Source organism: Rousettus aegyptiacus, unplaced genomic scaffold (assembly GCF_014176215.1).
Source record: "Rousettus aegyptiacus isolate mRouAeg1 unplaced genomic scaffold, mRouAeg1.p scaffold_m13_p_1, whole genome shotgun sequence".
Taxonomy (NCBI): domain Eukaryota; kingdom Metazoa; phylum Chordata; class Mammalia; order Chiroptera; family Pteropodidae; genus Rousettus; species Rousettus aegyptiacus.
Window position 1 is genome coordinate 4,902,740 of NW_023416284.1, and position 16,649 is coordinate 4,919,388.

Genomic DNA, 16,649 nt, shown 5'->3' on the forward strand with positions numbered 1-16,649 from the left:
TGGATTGCTACAGTTCTTTCAAAGTTAGTTTTCCACACACACCCACAAATTGCCAACCTTGGCACATCAAGTTCAAGTGTAACTGTGAATTGCAGAGGGTGGGGTGTGGCAGGATGGAATTCCCCGGTGCCCCGCCCAGGACCTGGGCTCACAACCTTCCAGCGAACCTTGACCCAGACATCCCTCCTTATCTGTGGAGTCGCGTCTTCGAGGCACCTGGGTTCAGGCATCAAGATTAGTGAGCTCCTGTAAGCCAAAGTACAGAGAGCTACTGTTTATTCTCAAAGAGGACACAAGACAGGGCCACATGGAGTGACTCAGTCTGAACCCTAAACCTCAGAACAACAACAATGATGTGGCCACGCAGTGACAGGCTGCAGCCGGCACGCCTTGGAGCCGCGGGTCACCTGACCACGGATGAAGCCCAATCGACAAGCGTTTATTGGACACCTGCTAGAAGTGCTGACAAGGCACTAAGCGAAGTGCCATCAAGAAATTTGATCAATTCTGAGGCAACTATAAGCACAGCATCTGTAGATTGCCTGGTGAATCTTAACAGGTAGCCCCAGAGGGGCACAGGCTCGGGCTAAATTTGGCCTGCAGCTGAACCCCTCTCAGGACTGTGCCACTAGACACCTACTTCACAAATCCACACTAACAAGACTGGGAGACTTAGGGGCTTTGCTTATTAGTACATAGAAATGGACACGGAAAGGCAGCCAAAATGGGAAGACAAAAAAGCAGAAACCATGAGAGAACAGAAGAGAAGTCCAGATATAATAGGGTCAAGTAATTTAACAGATTCAGAGTTCAAAACACTGGTTATAAAGATGCTTAATGAACTTTTGGGAAATGTAGATAAATTCAGTGAAAACTTCAAAAAGGAGATAAAAAACATAAAAATGGAAATGGAAATTATAAAAGGAAACCAGTCTGAAATGAAGAACACATTATCTGAGATGAGAAGTATATTAAATGAAATAATCAAAGGAATAAACAAAGTGAATAAAGAAAAGGATTAAATGACCCATCTAGAGGACGGGAAACCCAATGACGTGCAATCAGAATAGCAAGAAAAAAGATGCCAAGACTATAAAAATAATCTAAGGGGCATTTGAGACACTATTAAGGGTCTAAATATCCATCTGATCGGCGTACCTGAAGAAAATCAAGAAGTTGAACAGTTGTTTGAAGAAATAATGATGGAAAACTTTCCTAACCTGGTGAAGGAAATGGACACAAAACCCCAGGAAGCTCAGAGAATCTCAAAAAACAGGGATCCAAAGAGGCCCACACCAAGATGCATCATGATTCAAATGCCAAAGTTTAAATACAAAGAAAGAATATTAAAAGCAGCAAGAGAAAAGCAGATAGTTAACTATAAGGAAATACCCATAAGACTGGCAGCTGATTTCTCAAAAGAAACTGCAGGACAGAAGGGCTTGGCAAAAAATATTTGACAGGATGAAGACCCAGGATCTACAAGCAAGAATATTTTATCCAGCAAAGCTACCATTTAGAGTTAAAGGACAAATAAAGAGCTTCCCAGACTAAACTAAGCTGAAGGAATTGATCACCACCAAGCCAGTATTACAGGCTGGAGGGACTTCTTTAGGAGGAAAAAACATGTATCAAAAACAAGAATAAAGAATGGTAACAACTACCTTCCTACCAATAAGTACCACGAATGGAGAATTAAATGCTCCAACCAAAAGATAGAATGGCTGAATGAATAAGAAAACAAGACCCCTGCATATGCTTCCTACAAGAGACTCACTTCAAATTAAAAGACACACATGGACTAAAAGGAAGGGGATGGAAAAAGATATTGCCTTGATGGAACTAGAAGGTATTTAAGTCAAAGATAAACACTATATGATTTCACTTACATGCAGAATCTAAGGAATAAAAAGAACAAACTAGTCAAAAACAGACTCATAAATATAGTGCACAGTTTGGTGACCGACAGAGGGGAGGGGGGTTGGGGGGCTGGGAGAAAGGGTGAAGGGTTAAAGAAGCACAAATTAGTAGCTGATGGATGGTCATAGGGATGGGGAGCACGGCATAGGGAACACAGTTAGCATCGTGTTGCCTAGGTGGAGGCTCGGGGGAGGAAGAGAGCAATTGTGGGGATCATTTTATGAACTATATAGATGTCTAACCAATGTGCTGGTACTTGAAACTAATTAGAATAGATAAATGTAATAAAAAAACTTTGATCAAAGGGCGTACCACCTGCATGGAGTTGGTGATGGAGGGACTGCCATCCCTGTGCACGTGACAAGGGAAGAAATCCCAAGAAATCCAGGTACTTGCTTAAGGGCACAACGTCTATGGCAAAATGGGGACTAGACCTCAGGCCACCTGAGTTTCAAGGTCGCATCAACTCCCCACTACATGCATGACCGCCAAGAGACAGTGAATCTAGGTACTCTCCACCCCCATCCCGTGTCCTGATGTTCCTGAAAAGAATGACACCCCACGGAGAAACAACCCTAGTCATCCCCTGCTCACCAGAGGTGGGCATCCAGGGGACTACTTAGGGAGAACAGTGGCTTCTGGAAAGAAGGTGACTTCTGGAAGGAAGACGGGACGGGAACTTCCGGAAGGAAGATGGCAGCCCCCGCGGAGGAAAATGGCGGCAGTCTCCCAGTCCTCTTGTACCTACCTTGTGCGGCATGTTGACCACGGCGATGTTGTAGCCGTACTGGAATGCTGAGCCAAACGCTGCGCTCAGTGTCGCCAAAACCGGCGTGGGCTGGATCTTCTGTGGGAGATACGGTGTACGGTCAGGGTCCCTGGGTGCTGGAGCTTAAGTCCTCCGGAAGTGGGGCCGAGGCTAGGCCGGAAGTAAGGGACCCCAGGCCACGCCCAGAGACGGTGGAGGTGGTGGCTGGCTGGGGAGGCGGCTCAGAGCTGAGGGTAAGGCTCTCTCGGCTCTGAAACGTCTTGGGAGGGCAATGTAAGGAGCGTGATGGCATCGTTTCTTGCTCCTGCATTGCGTTCATTCCTTGAAGATATTATATCTGAGCATCTGAGCATGTGCCTGGCCCTGCATAAGGTAAGGAGGTGCTTTGGAAAAAAGGTCCGCCATCATGCTGCCCTTGTGGAGCTTACATTCTAATAAGAGGAGGCCAAAAAACAACAACCAGAAATGAGAATTCCAGATAACGATGATGCTTTGAGCACAAAAAAGCAGGGTAACGGGTTAGAAGGTTAGAAGTCAGTTAGAAAAGAGGAGTCATGTGTAGTAGGGTGGACAGAGAAGGCCTCTCTGAGGAGGCGCCTTGGAGCTGAGCCCTGCCTGAAATAGCCGGAGCAGCCTGGGAGCAGCCTGGGAGCATCTTGGGGTGGAATGTTCCAGGTGGAGGGAGCAGCAGAGGCCCTGAGCACACATGAAGCTTGTCTTTCACTCAGGACAAGCTCTCAGGAAAACCAAGGCAACTGCACTTCCATGGCTACCACAGCCCCCAAGACAGTTCAGGGGGAATGGCCCGGGAGCCAGTCTGAGGAGGGGATGGCAGAATTGGGGCAAGGTCTGTGGCTCCCGGGACTTCGAGAAACCAGCTGGTTCAGAGTCATGGCCCTGGACCAGCCCCCACTATTCTGCTTGCTTTTAACTGCACCCCTGACCCCCGCACCCACCACCAGCCACCCAACTGCCAACAACCCTCAGACCCCTTCATCAGTGAGCCAGCCTAATAGAGAAGGACAGATGTAGGTTTCAGGCACCTTCGGGGCTGGGGAACAGGACAGGGGTAGGGGTTGGAGGGAGGGTGACCTCTCCAATGTCATCCAGTCTCCCACACTTCATTGGAGCTAGACTCAGCCTCCTTCTTGCATGTCTGAGCTGTGATGCCTGAGAAGGCCGCTTGCCCTCCACTGATCTTCCAGGGCTGGCGACCCCCCAGTAAAGGCAGGGGCAGTTCTGTCCTCTCCTGGCTAGGAACATTTCAGGAGCCTTCCCCTCCCTCCACAGCTCCCCACTCCTGGTGGGAAAGAGACAGTGACAGTGACAATTTTGTAGATTCGGCGCTTACCCCATTCCTGGGTGGGGTGGGCATCTCCATCCTGTTCAGGTGAGAAGTGTGCTCTGCCTCCCAAGTGACACCGGGTCCTGCGTGGCGCTAATCACCTCCCCATAACCGGCTCTCTATCTCCTGGGTCTGTGTGGTCTGTTACTCTTTTGGCCTCTGGACCCTGTCGACTTTCCCCAGGAACACATTTTCCTTGGATGTGCTGATAAGATAAGTTTCCCACACAGCATGGATTTTGTCTTTGCCTCCGCCAAGCCCCAAACCAGAAGCTCCCCAATTGCACCAAGGAGAGGAAAAGACTGCCTGCCATTGGTCCCTAGAAACCCAGAGGGGAGACCCGGAAACCCAGTTGGGCCCGATTGCCTGGATCTAGGAGGCTCTTCCTGTGTTAGCTCTCTGTGCTTCATCTTACGAATTTGGAGTAATGTCCCTTTGGGAGGGAAGAGCAAATGAAATTCTGAATTATTTCTAATTATACTTACCGGTATTAAGTAAGTCAGTAAAATATTGAACAAAGCTACTCATTTCAGAAATATCATTATTGGCGAAAAATAAAGTAGGGAATGATTGAATAAATCATGATAAATCAACTGATTGGAGTGCCAGGCTGCCATTTCAAGGGATAATTATGAAAATTATAAAAGAATGGGGAAACATGTTATGGATATTATGTTAAGTGACCAAAGCAAAGTACGCTGGGGTGCCTGGGTGGAACGCATTGGCATGTGGACGGTAGCGTGGAGACGAGAGCGCTTGGGCCTCATGTCTCCTCCCAGTTTGCTTGTGGCGGTTTAGGTATTCTCTAAAATGCTATGTTTTCTCTGCCGTGCCCTTCACTCCCTCTGAGGCCCGGCTAGCAGAGTGGTTAGGTATTAGGAAAGGAAGACTCCTCGGACTCTGTAGCTCTGTAGCATAAGAATGGGCCCTGGGCTGGGACACTTCCCGACTGAGACAGAAAGAGCCCTCACGGCTCGCGCTGAACTGGTCACCTTGTGAGGGACTGTCTTTCCTTTTTTAGGCTCAGTGTGCTCCTGTGTTCTGATTAAACAGCATGGAGCAGTGACCTTTCGACACGCCCCCACTTTCCGTACTTCGCACCCCGTGAGGGAGGAGTTGGGGTACAGCCACACTGCCCTCCACAGCCGCAGAGTCGGGTGGAGGGGAAGACGTTGCGAGGGGCTGGATTTTGTGCACGTTCTTTCTCTTCTCTTGTTGTAGCGGAAGTAGGTGCTGCACTGCTTGATGCTGGTGTGCAAACTGTCTGTCCTCGGTGACCTTGACTCATGCATTGGTCTCTCCCCTAGGTGGCACTAACCTGCCTGTCAACCTTGGCTGCAGAGCCTGGCCACCCAGTGAACAGTGAAATATTAACATTCGTATTTCTACCAATGGTCTGTTCAAGGCCATCTAGGCTTTCTCTGCCATGCTCCTCAGAATTCTTCCAGCCTCTTCCCATTGCCCAATGCCAAAGCTTCTTCAATAATTTGAGGTGTTTGTCACTGCTCCCCCCAATTCCCAGAACCAAGGTCTGCATGAATTTCCTGTGACTGCTGTAACAAATTACCAAAAACTTAGTGGCTTAAAACAACACACGTTTATTACCTCGTAATTCTGGGGATCGTAAGTGCGACCCAGGTTTCACTGGGCTAACGTCAAGGTGTCAGCAAAGCCGCGTTCCTTTCCGGAGGCCCCAGGGGAGAATCTGTTTCCTTGCCTTTTCCGGCTTCCGGAAGCCACCTGCATGCCTTGCCCACGAGCCCTTCCATAACGAAAATGGCAAGAGTTGCTGCCCTCCTGTTCCTGAAGCCTCTCTCCTGTGGTTAAGTGACATCGGGGTGCAGGGCAATGTAGTGAGGTTTCCATAAAGAAAAATCTATTCAATTCAAAGGGCTGAAATTCTGTGATCGCATTCTTTGTGTATAGTAAAATGCCCTTTTAAAAACTCGCCTGTTTCTCACTATGATAGTAGTTGGGATTTATGTATGTATGTATGTATGTATGTATGTATGTAACGTGTGTATGTATGTTTTAGTGTCTTTGCTTGCGACATTAAAAGTAGGCAGCCCAATGTTAGATCACCCAGTTTTGGCTTGTGAAATCCAGAAATGTGGAAACCACTTGTGAAAGCTGCTTTCCAACCGCCTAATGGGGTTATGGATGTGTCATCCTGGGGGCTGGCAATGTCTCCCCAGTTTTGCTCGTCCCTACAGCAGCTCAGCCTCATGCTGTTCTGCCTTCGCCACTTCCAGTCCTCCCCGCCAAGGCTCATCCATTCAAACAAAACATTCCCCGAGCCTCCGCTGGATGCCAGCCACTGTTCATAGCACAGTGGATACAGCAGTGAACAAATATGGTCTGTAGCTTCTCCTCACCTCCAGCTCTCTCGCTTGCCAGCTGCCCCGACCTTGACTGGCCTTGATCAGCATCCAAGGTACCTCCCACACCCTGACATTTTCCAATTCTCCTGAAGCATCATTTCTCCTTTCTCTTCACTCATCTTTTTAGCCAGTGTGGCCCCTGATGGTCTCCAAACCTTTTCCATTGCATCTTGTATCAGTATTAAAAATTTGAACACAAACCTCCAGTAGATGCATTTGTATTGTTTGTGAGTTATATACATGTACATGTTATGTGACACATTCAAAATGGAACTGTGAAGGGGGGAAGGGGGGAAGGGAAACTAAATGTGGGTTCTAGTGTTTTTCCTCTGCCCTCACCCTAGCCGTCTCCCTCCCACCCTCATTTTCCTCAGACTTGCTCTCCTTGAGGCCGCTGAGTCGTCAAGCCTGATGGATACATCCTTTTCTAGTCCTAGAAAATGGCAGAGCTGGCGGCTCAGTCTTTTTTGGCGGCTCCAGTGTCCCTTGTTTGATAGAGTCCCACCTCCCACCTGTTATCTTCTCAATCTTAGCAAACCTGGGGCTTTAATCTGCTCAGAGATCTTTCGGAAAGGATCTGCTCTTCTCCAGGGCAGCTGGAATGGCTCTAAATGGCGGATCGGATTAGGACACTCTGGCGCTAGTCAGCCAGTGGCTTCCCACCCATTCAGAATAAAATCCCCAATCCCCCCAGGGACCTAGCACATCTCCTTCCTGCCCCCGTCCCTTCCTGCTGCGGCTCCACGGACCCCTCGTCATCCCCGGAACCTTGGCCTAGCCCCGTGTCACTTCATGACACTCGACCCTACTGTTCTGTTGGCCGGGCCCATCCTCCTGTAGATTGTCTCTGCCGCCCCGTTCCTCATTCAGGGGGGCCTTCTTCCGCCCCCCTAGGTGGAGGAGAGAGAGCAGCGCCCCACCTCATGCTGTTCCGTTTCTCTTTATCACACCTCTCACTCCACGACGTGGTTTTCCCCGGTGCCTGGAACACGCCTAGGTGCTCGGCAAATGTGCATAGTTCTCCTCAAATCTATATTCCCGCTCCCCGGGTTCCGGGGCCATGTGGCCAACTTCCGTCTAAGAGAGGAGGCATGTGAGGAATGCAAAGGAAGGGCCTTACAGAAATGACGGACTCGGCTGGTTATAGATTAACCACATCCTGTACATCTCTGAATGGCCTTCTGGAAACTTGTCACACCTACACTAGAAACGATCTGTAAATAGATAGGACTGGTGGTCCAGGAATTCCTTTCCCCTTGCAGCCCGCCCTCCCATCCTGAGTCAAGAGGTGCACATAGAACCTCAGACAAAGGAATCACGCACCCCTTGCATAGACATCACAGGGCTATACGAGCTGTAAGAAATCTAACCAAGGAGAGCTCGTGCTTTGGTGCACTTAAAGCCTCATGCACTCTGCCACATTAAATTCTTCCTCTGACAAAGTTGTCTGAGCATCCAGTTTCTTTCATCGGGTGTCACTTCCTGCAGCACTTCTGGACAACTTCTGTGTGTCCCATGAGCTCTTCCATGTCAACACATCCAAAATCTTTGTTCTCTTCTCCTCAGACCTGCCGCTCAGCTCCCCAAAGCATTCTCCGCTGGCCCCCAGCAGGGCTGCCGTAAGCTGCACCTGAGAGGATCTAACGGTCCCTCTGAATTCTCCCTTGTGGCTGGGCTCGACCACTGTTGGCTCTGCAGGGCCCTCGTTATTTCCTGTCGACTGGTCTCCCTACTCAAGTTCCAACTAGCTTTTCTTACTGCCGTGACACTCTCTGAAACCCAGTGATCACGAAAACTCATTTTGAGGAACAAAGTCAGACTCAGTTTGGCTCGGAAAGACCCACAGGTTATAAGTCGGCCTCCCACGCCTTTCCGGCTTCACCTTCAGACCAAACTATCTGGAGTTCCCCTGAACACCTCTGCGTCTCCGCGCCGACCTCTCACCTGGAACATCCGCCCTTCGCTTTCCTACTGCATCTTCTCCACCTGGAGAAACCCTTGCCGTCTTTCCTAATTGCGCATCTTCCTTCCGTGCAACCATAGCAGGCCCGTACTTTTCTCTTCTTGTCGAGTTTTACTAACCCATGTAAGTACCGGTATCTATAAATATTTCTATAGGTAGCCATCGGTGTCAGTAGTAAGCTGAACATGAGTTCATACCAGTAACTGTCATCTATTAGCGCATGGATCATTCTAGACTCCCTCTCTTGGCTTATCTGTAATTTCCTGCGGCAACAATGAAATGCTTCTCGCCATCTGCCATCCACTTACCTGACTGTTTGATCTCAGCGTACACGTATAGCACAGGTCTTCACTGTGTTTTGCCTGTGGGTTTATTTGTCCTTAAGATCAATGTTCATTCCAAAGCACTTAAAAATAACTAAGTACCTAATACACGCCAGGCATTGATGTAAACACTATAAACACATCATTTAATTCTCATAGCCAGCCATGCGAGACATTTGTGACTAGTGCCATTTTACAGGACAGGAAACTGAGGTCCAAAAAAGTCAAATTAAGTTGCCCAGTTGCGCAATTCCTCAGTGGCAGAGCCAAGGGCGACCTCAGGGAGTAAAGCCCCTGAGTCGTGAACTCCACAGCCTCCCTGTGTACAAGGCGCTGCAGGTAACAAGGGCTGAATTAATAACGCCGGTCTCTTGACTTCTAGACATTACTGCTCCCAGAGTTGAGAGCCTCCATCTTTGGCTGCGTTTGTGTGCCCCGCCCCCCCCCCCATGCACACACACACTGCAGATCCCTGCTGAAGGTCAGGGATGGTTCAACCCCGTCACTGTGCTATTCGTGTTGCGTGTGCCCTCACTGCTCCGAGTTATTTAATTCATCATTCGACTCCCACACGAGCTGCTCCCAGTCCCAACCCCGTCCTGCCTGGCCCCTGGCTTCTGCCCCGCTAGATCCCAGAAAATTTCATTTCTAGCCGGAGGCCTTTCAGGACGTGGTGCCTTCGCTTTCACACCCCGAAGTTTTCTCCACCTTTTTGTACACACCCTCTTCACACACACGGGCCTCTGAGGAAAGCCTCTGGCTCAGCTGTTAATGTGGGGTGCATTCCTCCCTCCCTCCCCATCCTGCCTTCGGGGCCCCTCGATGTTCACCATGTACCTGGAGACACGCAGGGGCTTCCCCAATCTTAAATTTTTAAAAATCACAACTTTGCAATGACCTCATCTCTCGCTTCTCCCCCTACTTTCAAAAAACATTGCCTGACACCGGAGCCCAGACGGCCTGCTAACGGAGCGGGGCATGCCTCCCCCGACCCTGACCTGCTCCCGGAAAAGCAGCGCACCTTGGTGAAAAGTGATCACAATCATTTTATTGAGTATACAGAGGCAATGCCATTGTCCTCTAACAATATAATTTAGGACTAATAATCTGACTCGGTTAAAGTTTCCACAGGGGACTGTTCCCCAGCTTCCTAGACCTCATTACTTATGATATCACACTTCTCAAGAGTGGTGATTCTGGAGGTGGATCTGAGAAGAGAAGAATTCCTCTCCAATCGTGTGCCAGTGGCCCCCAGAAGACCCGGGGGATTGGAGACGAGTTTGTTTCTCTGGCCAAATTTGATTCCTTTCATTTCGTCACCATAGTAATGATTTTTGTTATAAAAGCCGGTGTTACCAGAAGCCACACAATGGCCAACCCAGCATGGTAGAGGGACAGCTGCTCGCTGTGACTCCGGGTTGGTGACGGGTCAGTCTGGAGAAAGACAGCCTGGCTTTGTGAGCTGCACAGCAGCCCGTCAGGAAGTCCCAGCGGGGCCTGCATTCCACCTTGGACTTGTCCAAGTTCTGGATTGTTATAGACAACTATGAGGAAAAAGCCCGAGAGCTCCACACAGAGCTGCTGAACAGGCGCCTCCTCTCAAGTTACTGCTCCAGAGCGGAGGGCGGGAAGTCCGTTAGTTCCTCTTTCTCTGGGTGCACCTCTGACACCTTATTCATCCTGGCAAAAATATGATTGATCTCCATGAATGTCTTGGCCTTGGTCTCGGGGACAATCAGGAAGGTGTAGATGGTGGTGAGCAGACATATCACGGCGAAGATGATGAAGCTGTAAGGCCCGAGGCCCACCTGAGGGAAGGGGAGCCAGGTTCACTTTCTCGAAGAGGTTCTCGCCTTACCGCTTGAGGATTTTGTGACTCCAGGGCCCCCGCGGACACACTTACTTGAATGAAGGGGAAGACCAAGCCCACGGTGAAGTTGGAGAGCCAGTGGACGCTGCCCCCCACCATGAAGGCGGACGACCGGGAGGACTGCAGGAAGACCTCGGTGATGAACAGCGCGGGGATGGGACCTGGGGAGAGGGAGAGGCAGGGCTGTTTTCCCTGAGGGCGGAGCGAGGCCACCCGCGCTCTCTCCCGGAGCTCCTGCTGTGCGCAGGGTGCCCTGGGCCTGTGGCGCAGCAGGGGAGCGACAGCCGCCAGGACTCCTGGCCTTGCGGGGAAGCAGTGTGAGAAGGCCAATAGCAGGAGTTTAGCACAATAAGTGACATCCCGTGTCGTCCCTGAAAGGGGCCCGGGACCACCTGGAAGGCTCTCAGCGCCGGTCCCAGAGGGCGGCGTGTTCCGACCCACACAGGCCGCTTTACCATTTTTTTGCTCTAAGTACGCTCTGCCCAGACCCCGGTGAGAGAGGGAGCTGCGCCTCCCCGGGCCTCTCTGGGGAGCTCGAGCCGATGGTGCAGGACGGGGGGCAGCGCAGGCGCGGAAGCAGCTCCGGGTACATACTGGGCCCAAGGGCGTGTCCGATGACGTAGGAGATGACGCACGCGATGCTGAGGTAAGGCATCCACGATACTGAGTCCTGCGGGCAGAGAACAATCGAATGACGCCCCGCAGAGCGGAGGCGGCCTGGGCCAGGGGCCGTCGGGAACCTCGGTCCCCAGGGGCCAGCCGCTCTGCCGCGTTAGGGAGGGTGGCGCCTGGCTCCTCCTCCAACAGGCGATGCCGCCTGATGCCACTGGAAGATCGGCGGAAAGTGGGCAGTAGGCGAAGGGGGTGGGGGGCGCTCGCGGTCCTCCTCGGTCCCTCCCCGCCTCACCTGCAGAGCCAGAGCGGCTGTCAGCACGCAGCAGGCAGTGAAGCAGATGGAGAAGCCCAGGAGGATGAGCAACCGCCTGCCCAGGAGCTCCACCACGAACACCTGGCGGGAGGGCGAAGGAAGAGCAGCCGGGCTGAGGAGGCCCCGGCCTTGCCTGCGGCCGGCGGTCCAGCCCCGCCTGTGCCCGGAGCTGCCGTCTCGGGGAGCTCGCCGCCGGTCCCACAGGGCCGCTTCTGAAGGGGGCAGCTTGTGAGGACAGCCCGTGCGTCGTGCGCCCCCAGGGGTGTGCCCGCGAGTGGCCAGCGGGCCACGGCCCTGCTCAGTCCAGAGGCCCCACTTGCTCCTGTCACGCCGTGCACCTGGCACAGGGAGTGGCTTCCAGGGTGATGGAGAGCCACAGCACATGGCGGACGCTTTGGGACTGGGACAGGGTGCCAGGGGCCCTCCATCTTCACAGGGCCATCGACTGCCTCCCACAGGAGACAAGCTGCCGCCTGAGCAGTGCCCCGAGGTGACACGCGAAGGGACCGAGGGGTGTGTCGCCACCTTAGATCCAGGCTCCTTGCCTGGGGAGAACCCCCACCCTCAAGATGCCCTCCACCCTCGCCAGTCGACGGGGCTCAGCGCTCCAGGACACTCACGGCCAAGAAGGTCACCACCACGTTGATGGCGCCGGTGCCCACCGTCACGTACTGCACGTCGTGGGTGTTCACCCCCGCACTCACGTAGATCTGGTCTGCGTAGTAGTAGATCTGGAAGGCGACCCCGGAGGCTGGTGGGCTCGGCCAGGCCACAGCTGGGCCCCTGCCCGCGGCTGCCCCTGCCCGCAGCCGCCCCCGCCCGGGCCGCCCCTTACCGCATTCACTCCCGACAGCTGCTGGCCGCCCATGAGGATGATGACGGAGATGAGCTGCCAGCGCAGGGACCTCATCTGGAACAGCTTCACCACGGAGATGAAGCCCGCGGCCTTCTCGGCCTCGTCCTCCTGCCGGATCTCCTCCATCTCCCTGTCCACGTCCTCCCAGCCGCGCAGCCGCTGCAGCGCTGCGGGACGGGAGCAGACGGGCGTCCGAGGGTGGCCGCAGCGTCCCCAGAGCACGGGTGCGGCAGCCCTGTCCCCTTTGCTCCTCCCACAGCGGAGCCTCACCTTTCCTGGCAGATGCCGAGTCTTTCTTCTGAATCAGCAGGTACCTGGGGCTCTCGGGGAAGAAGGGCAGCAGCAGGAGCTGCGCCGCGGCCGGGATCCCAGTCACGCCCAGGAGAATCGTCCAGCCTGCAGGGATGCCCGCGGCTCACACGAGGGCTGGCTCCGGGCCGCCTCTCGGAGAGGCCCACCCCAGCCGAGAGTCCCGCCTCGCGCCCCCTCCGGCCCCCGCGGTGCCCAGCTGGCCACTCTGTCCCATTTCCCCGGCTGGTCGTCTCTGGAGCTGGAACACAGGCTCTGCGGGGACAGGGCCTTTGTCCTTCCCTGTGTCCTCAGCACCTAGGACGGTGCCTCATGAATAGCGCACAGGCAGCAAACACTTACCGAATGGGCGGTGATAAATAACCGCTGCCCGTCTACCAGGTGGACAAAGTGACAAATTGTGAAGCCACCAAGTGCTGATGGGAATGTGGGCAAACGGGAAATCTCCACACTCATCGTGTGGACTTGGGACATCTTTAGAGGACAGTGTGGCAGGAGCAGGTAATGCTGGACACCCTGCCACACTCCGACCCAGCAGTCCTGCCCAGGTATGTGCCCGGGCTGCCACGACACCCAAACTAGAATGGTCGGAGCAGCCCTGAGTCTAGAACGATCCCTGGAAGCAGCGCAAGTGTCCATGGTGATAGAACGAGTCATAAATCACAGCGGGTTCACAAACTGGAATTCTGTACTGCATTGGAAATAAAGCAAGACGTGGGAGGAGCCGATCTCACAAATACGACATCGGGTAAGATGATCTACACAGCTAGTTCCAGTGTACAGATTCTGGAAACGGAAAATCAACTATCTTTGCGGAAGGTGGAGGTGATCACAAGTATGGGCGCCATGGTCCTCGGGGGGCAGGAAAGCGCAAGGCGGCATCCGGGGGGCAGGTGCGGTTCTGGGTCGTGGTCACACAGGTGTTCGATTCCTGCTTGACTGAATGTACGTTTATGTCTCACGCGCTCTGACAAGGAAGTTCAGGCAGCGAATGAGCACTCGGGCTCTTTGAAAGAGCCGCCGATGCCCCGACTCGCCTCCCTTTCTCCTCGGGCTCGCCGTGGGCGAGGACCACGGGCACCCCATGCCAGGCGCGAGTCTAATGGCTGCTCACGTGTTGACTCACTTCTCTGTGACAGCAATGTCACGAGGCAGGTGCCAGGACCAACCCTGTTTCACACATGCGAACGCCGAGGCCTGGAGGCCGTAGGTCCCTGGCCCGGGATCAGTTATTTAGGACCAAAACTGGGATCGAAGCCAGGCACTTTGACCCCCGGCTCTTTGAACCACGTGTTACGTGGACTTCTAGTCAAACTTATTGAGATGAGCCCCTGACAACCAGTGACCTCCCACCGGTCTCTTTCGCCATAGATCCCAAGTACTGAAATGGAAGAGAAATGAACGCCTTCGTTTAGACACCATTGTTTTCCCCTCCGACCCTTCCCCTCGTCCCCTAGCCCCGTCGCTCAAGAAAGCGAGTGCCATGCAGCGTTAAGTTCAGGGGCCGCCCTGCCCGCCACTGCGCAGGCTGGACCATCATCCTCACGGCCTCCTGCTGCCCCTTGATCTGAACCCAGGGCCCGGCCGATCCTGGGTCCCGCTTCCTCACCCAGCGCAGCCCGCAGCACCGACCCTCCAGCCTGGGCCCCCGCCCTCGACCCTACACTGAACCCTCTCGGAGACCTTGAACTGCCAAATCCAGGTGCGGCCAAGTCCCAACCCCCCACTCTTTTGCAGTCTTTGCACTGTGACTGCCACTTCCTTCTAGAGGCTTCTCTGACGTTATTCTCCCTGCCTCCGTCCCTCCCTCGTTCTTCGAACAACTGTCACAGACTGGGAATCGTGCTGGAGAATCTCAGACGACTCAGACTGGGCCCCGCGGGAGGAAGGCTCTCGGTAGAGGGCGGGCGGGGAGAAATGACGTCTACCACGACGTGTGCAGTTCCCTGAACGCGCCTGTCCTCTCCTCCAGCCTCTGCCCACGTCCGGAACACCAGACCTGCCCCCCCCAAGTGCGGGCCGCCCCTGAGGTTCCCGCCCGCACGCCCCAGGCTGGAAGGTGGGAAGGAACGGTGGTTAAACACCGACCTCGGCCTGAGCTGCCTGGGTCTGTGTCCCAGTGAAACCTCGAACGTGTTACCCAATCGCTCTCTGCCTCGGGGTCCACATCTGTAACGTGGGTGTCCTAACGGCACGTGCGTCATAGGGTGGCTTGGAAGATTGAGTGGATTAACACACAAGACCAGGTGCCTGGCCTGCAGCAAGCAACTCTGTGCGTTCTGACTGGTGTTGCTACTGGCGATCTCCCTTCCGAGGTTCGAGACCCAAGACAAGCGAAAGGGAGGTCACGGAGAACAGTGACAGTGATGAGTTCCTGTGCACCTGCTATGTGCCAGACCCTGGGCTCTTCGGGAAGTGGATGAGGCTCTGGAGTCAGGATCTGGGTGACAGGTGTCACCCATAGGGGCCGGGTCGAATGACTCTTTCCTGGTCTGCGGAATGGGGTAACACAGAGCCCCTGTTGCTGGGAGACTCGAGTGAAGTGGTGCTGGGGAAGCTAAGTGCAAAGCCTGGCACACTGGTGGCCGTCACTCCTGTGCCTCAGGCACCTGTATGGACAGGCGCCGTCAGGCCAAGAGAAAGTCAGGCAACGGCACTTCCTGATCACTCAAAGCCACCTCATCCGTGTCGTCAGAAGGACTAGAAAATGTCAGCCAATCCCTCACCACCAACGTGGGGGCGGGGGGCGGTCAGGGCAGGTGGGGGCCTGTAAGGACAGCCAGCCACTTAGAGAGAAAAGACCAGAACACAGAAACGTCCAGCAGAGCAGAGGGAGGGCTGGGGGCCCGGAGGCGGCCCGCGCTTACCTTCCTCATTTGCAAGGAGATTCCGAAGGCCGAAGATCTGGGCCACGAGGATCCCGACGGTGATGAAGAGCTGGGGCACCACTCCCAGGGCCCCTCTCAGGTTCTTCGGGGCCAGCTCCCCTAAGTACATGGGGACGACGTTGGAAGACAGACCTGGGAGGAGGGGACATGGTCAGGAAATGCTCGTCTGGCGCGGACACGCTGTGTCTTCAAATACATCTATTTGAATCACATTAGTTGGGCTGAGACTTTCTCAAAACTGCAGGAGTATGCAAACACCTCTTTGAATTCTTAGTCCTTTAAGGAAAGAGAGAACAGTCTGACCAAAGAAGTTCATGGACAGGAGCCATTGCTTCTTGACTGGTGTCACCTGGGGACACAGGCCAGCCTGCCTTCAGGCCTTCCCTCCTAAGTGGCTTGATCTCAGGGAAGAAAAGCCCAGGTGTGGTCCACACACTCCCCTCCCTCGGTCCTTGCAGGGAATCTGTGAGTGAAAGGCCGAGGACCCCTGCCCACCACGTGACCTTCTGAAACGGCATATTATGTAATAACCCGATGCATAGATACCTTCAAAGACAGTGAAGCACAAGCTATATTTATCAATAAGCATCAAAAACAAGTATGTATCGTGGAATAATTGCTATCTGGGATTTATGTAACGCTTGGAGTACTTCTGAATCCCCGACACTTAAACTTGCAAGTTTTCCCATCTGACTGACAGACATCTGATCCCCTTAAGAAAAGGTGGACTTAATTTTACAGGCTCAGAACTTTTCGACTCCATTCAATCGTCCTCGAAGCCCGATGAGAGGCTGGGAATCTCGGAGGAAGGCGAGGGGCTGTTAGCGGGCCCAGTGTCACACGGCTACCCACGCATCAGGCTGAGGCTCGGGAAGACGGGCGGGGGGGCGGGATCTGAGCGCGAGGCCCCGGCCATAGAAAGACCCAGAGGAAGCAGAGGTGACCCGGAGGTGGGGTGAGTGGAGGTCAGAGCTGCTGGTACCGGGAGGGTATTTAATAACACTGAGACAGGCGGGAACGGAAGGCCACGTGTTCAAACTTCGCATTTCTGCCCAAGGATATCTCTGCTTGGTATTTAAAAGCACCGGGCCAGAGGA

At 53.8% G+C, this 16,649-nt stretch overlaps 1 protein-coding gene across 4 annotated transcripts in view; it reads right to left on the minus strand.

Annotated features, from left to right (window-relative positions):
- Positions 1-9,723: 9,723 nt before the first annotated feature.
- Positions 9,724-16,649, minus strand: part of LOC107520166 (solute carrier family 2, facilitated glucose transporter member 5) — a 46,436-nt gene continuing 39,510 nt past the window's right edge. For all 4 annotated transcript variants that reach the window (XM_036228322.1, XM_036228318.1, XM_016163614.2 and 1 more), the window contains exons 6-13: positions 15,532-15,684; positions 12,626-12,751; positions 12,335-12,522; positions 12,120-12,230; positions 11,479-11,580; positions 11,166-11,241; positions 10,605-10,732; positions 9,724-10,509 (exon numbers count right to left, since the gene is read on the minus strand). In XM_036228322.1, coding sequence (XP_036084215.1) covers positions 10,306-10,509; positions 10,605-10,732; positions 11,166-11,241; positions 11,479-11,580; positions 12,120-12,230; positions 12,335-12,522; positions 12,626-12,751; positions 15,532-15,684 — 1,088 coding nt within the window. In that variant the 3' untranslated portion in view covers positions 9,724-10,305. The remainder of the gene's footprint in view (positions 10,510-10,604; positions 10,733-11,165; positions 11,242-11,478; positions 11,581-12,119; positions 12,231-12,334; positions 12,523-12,625; positions 12,752-15,531; positions 15,685-16,649) is intronic.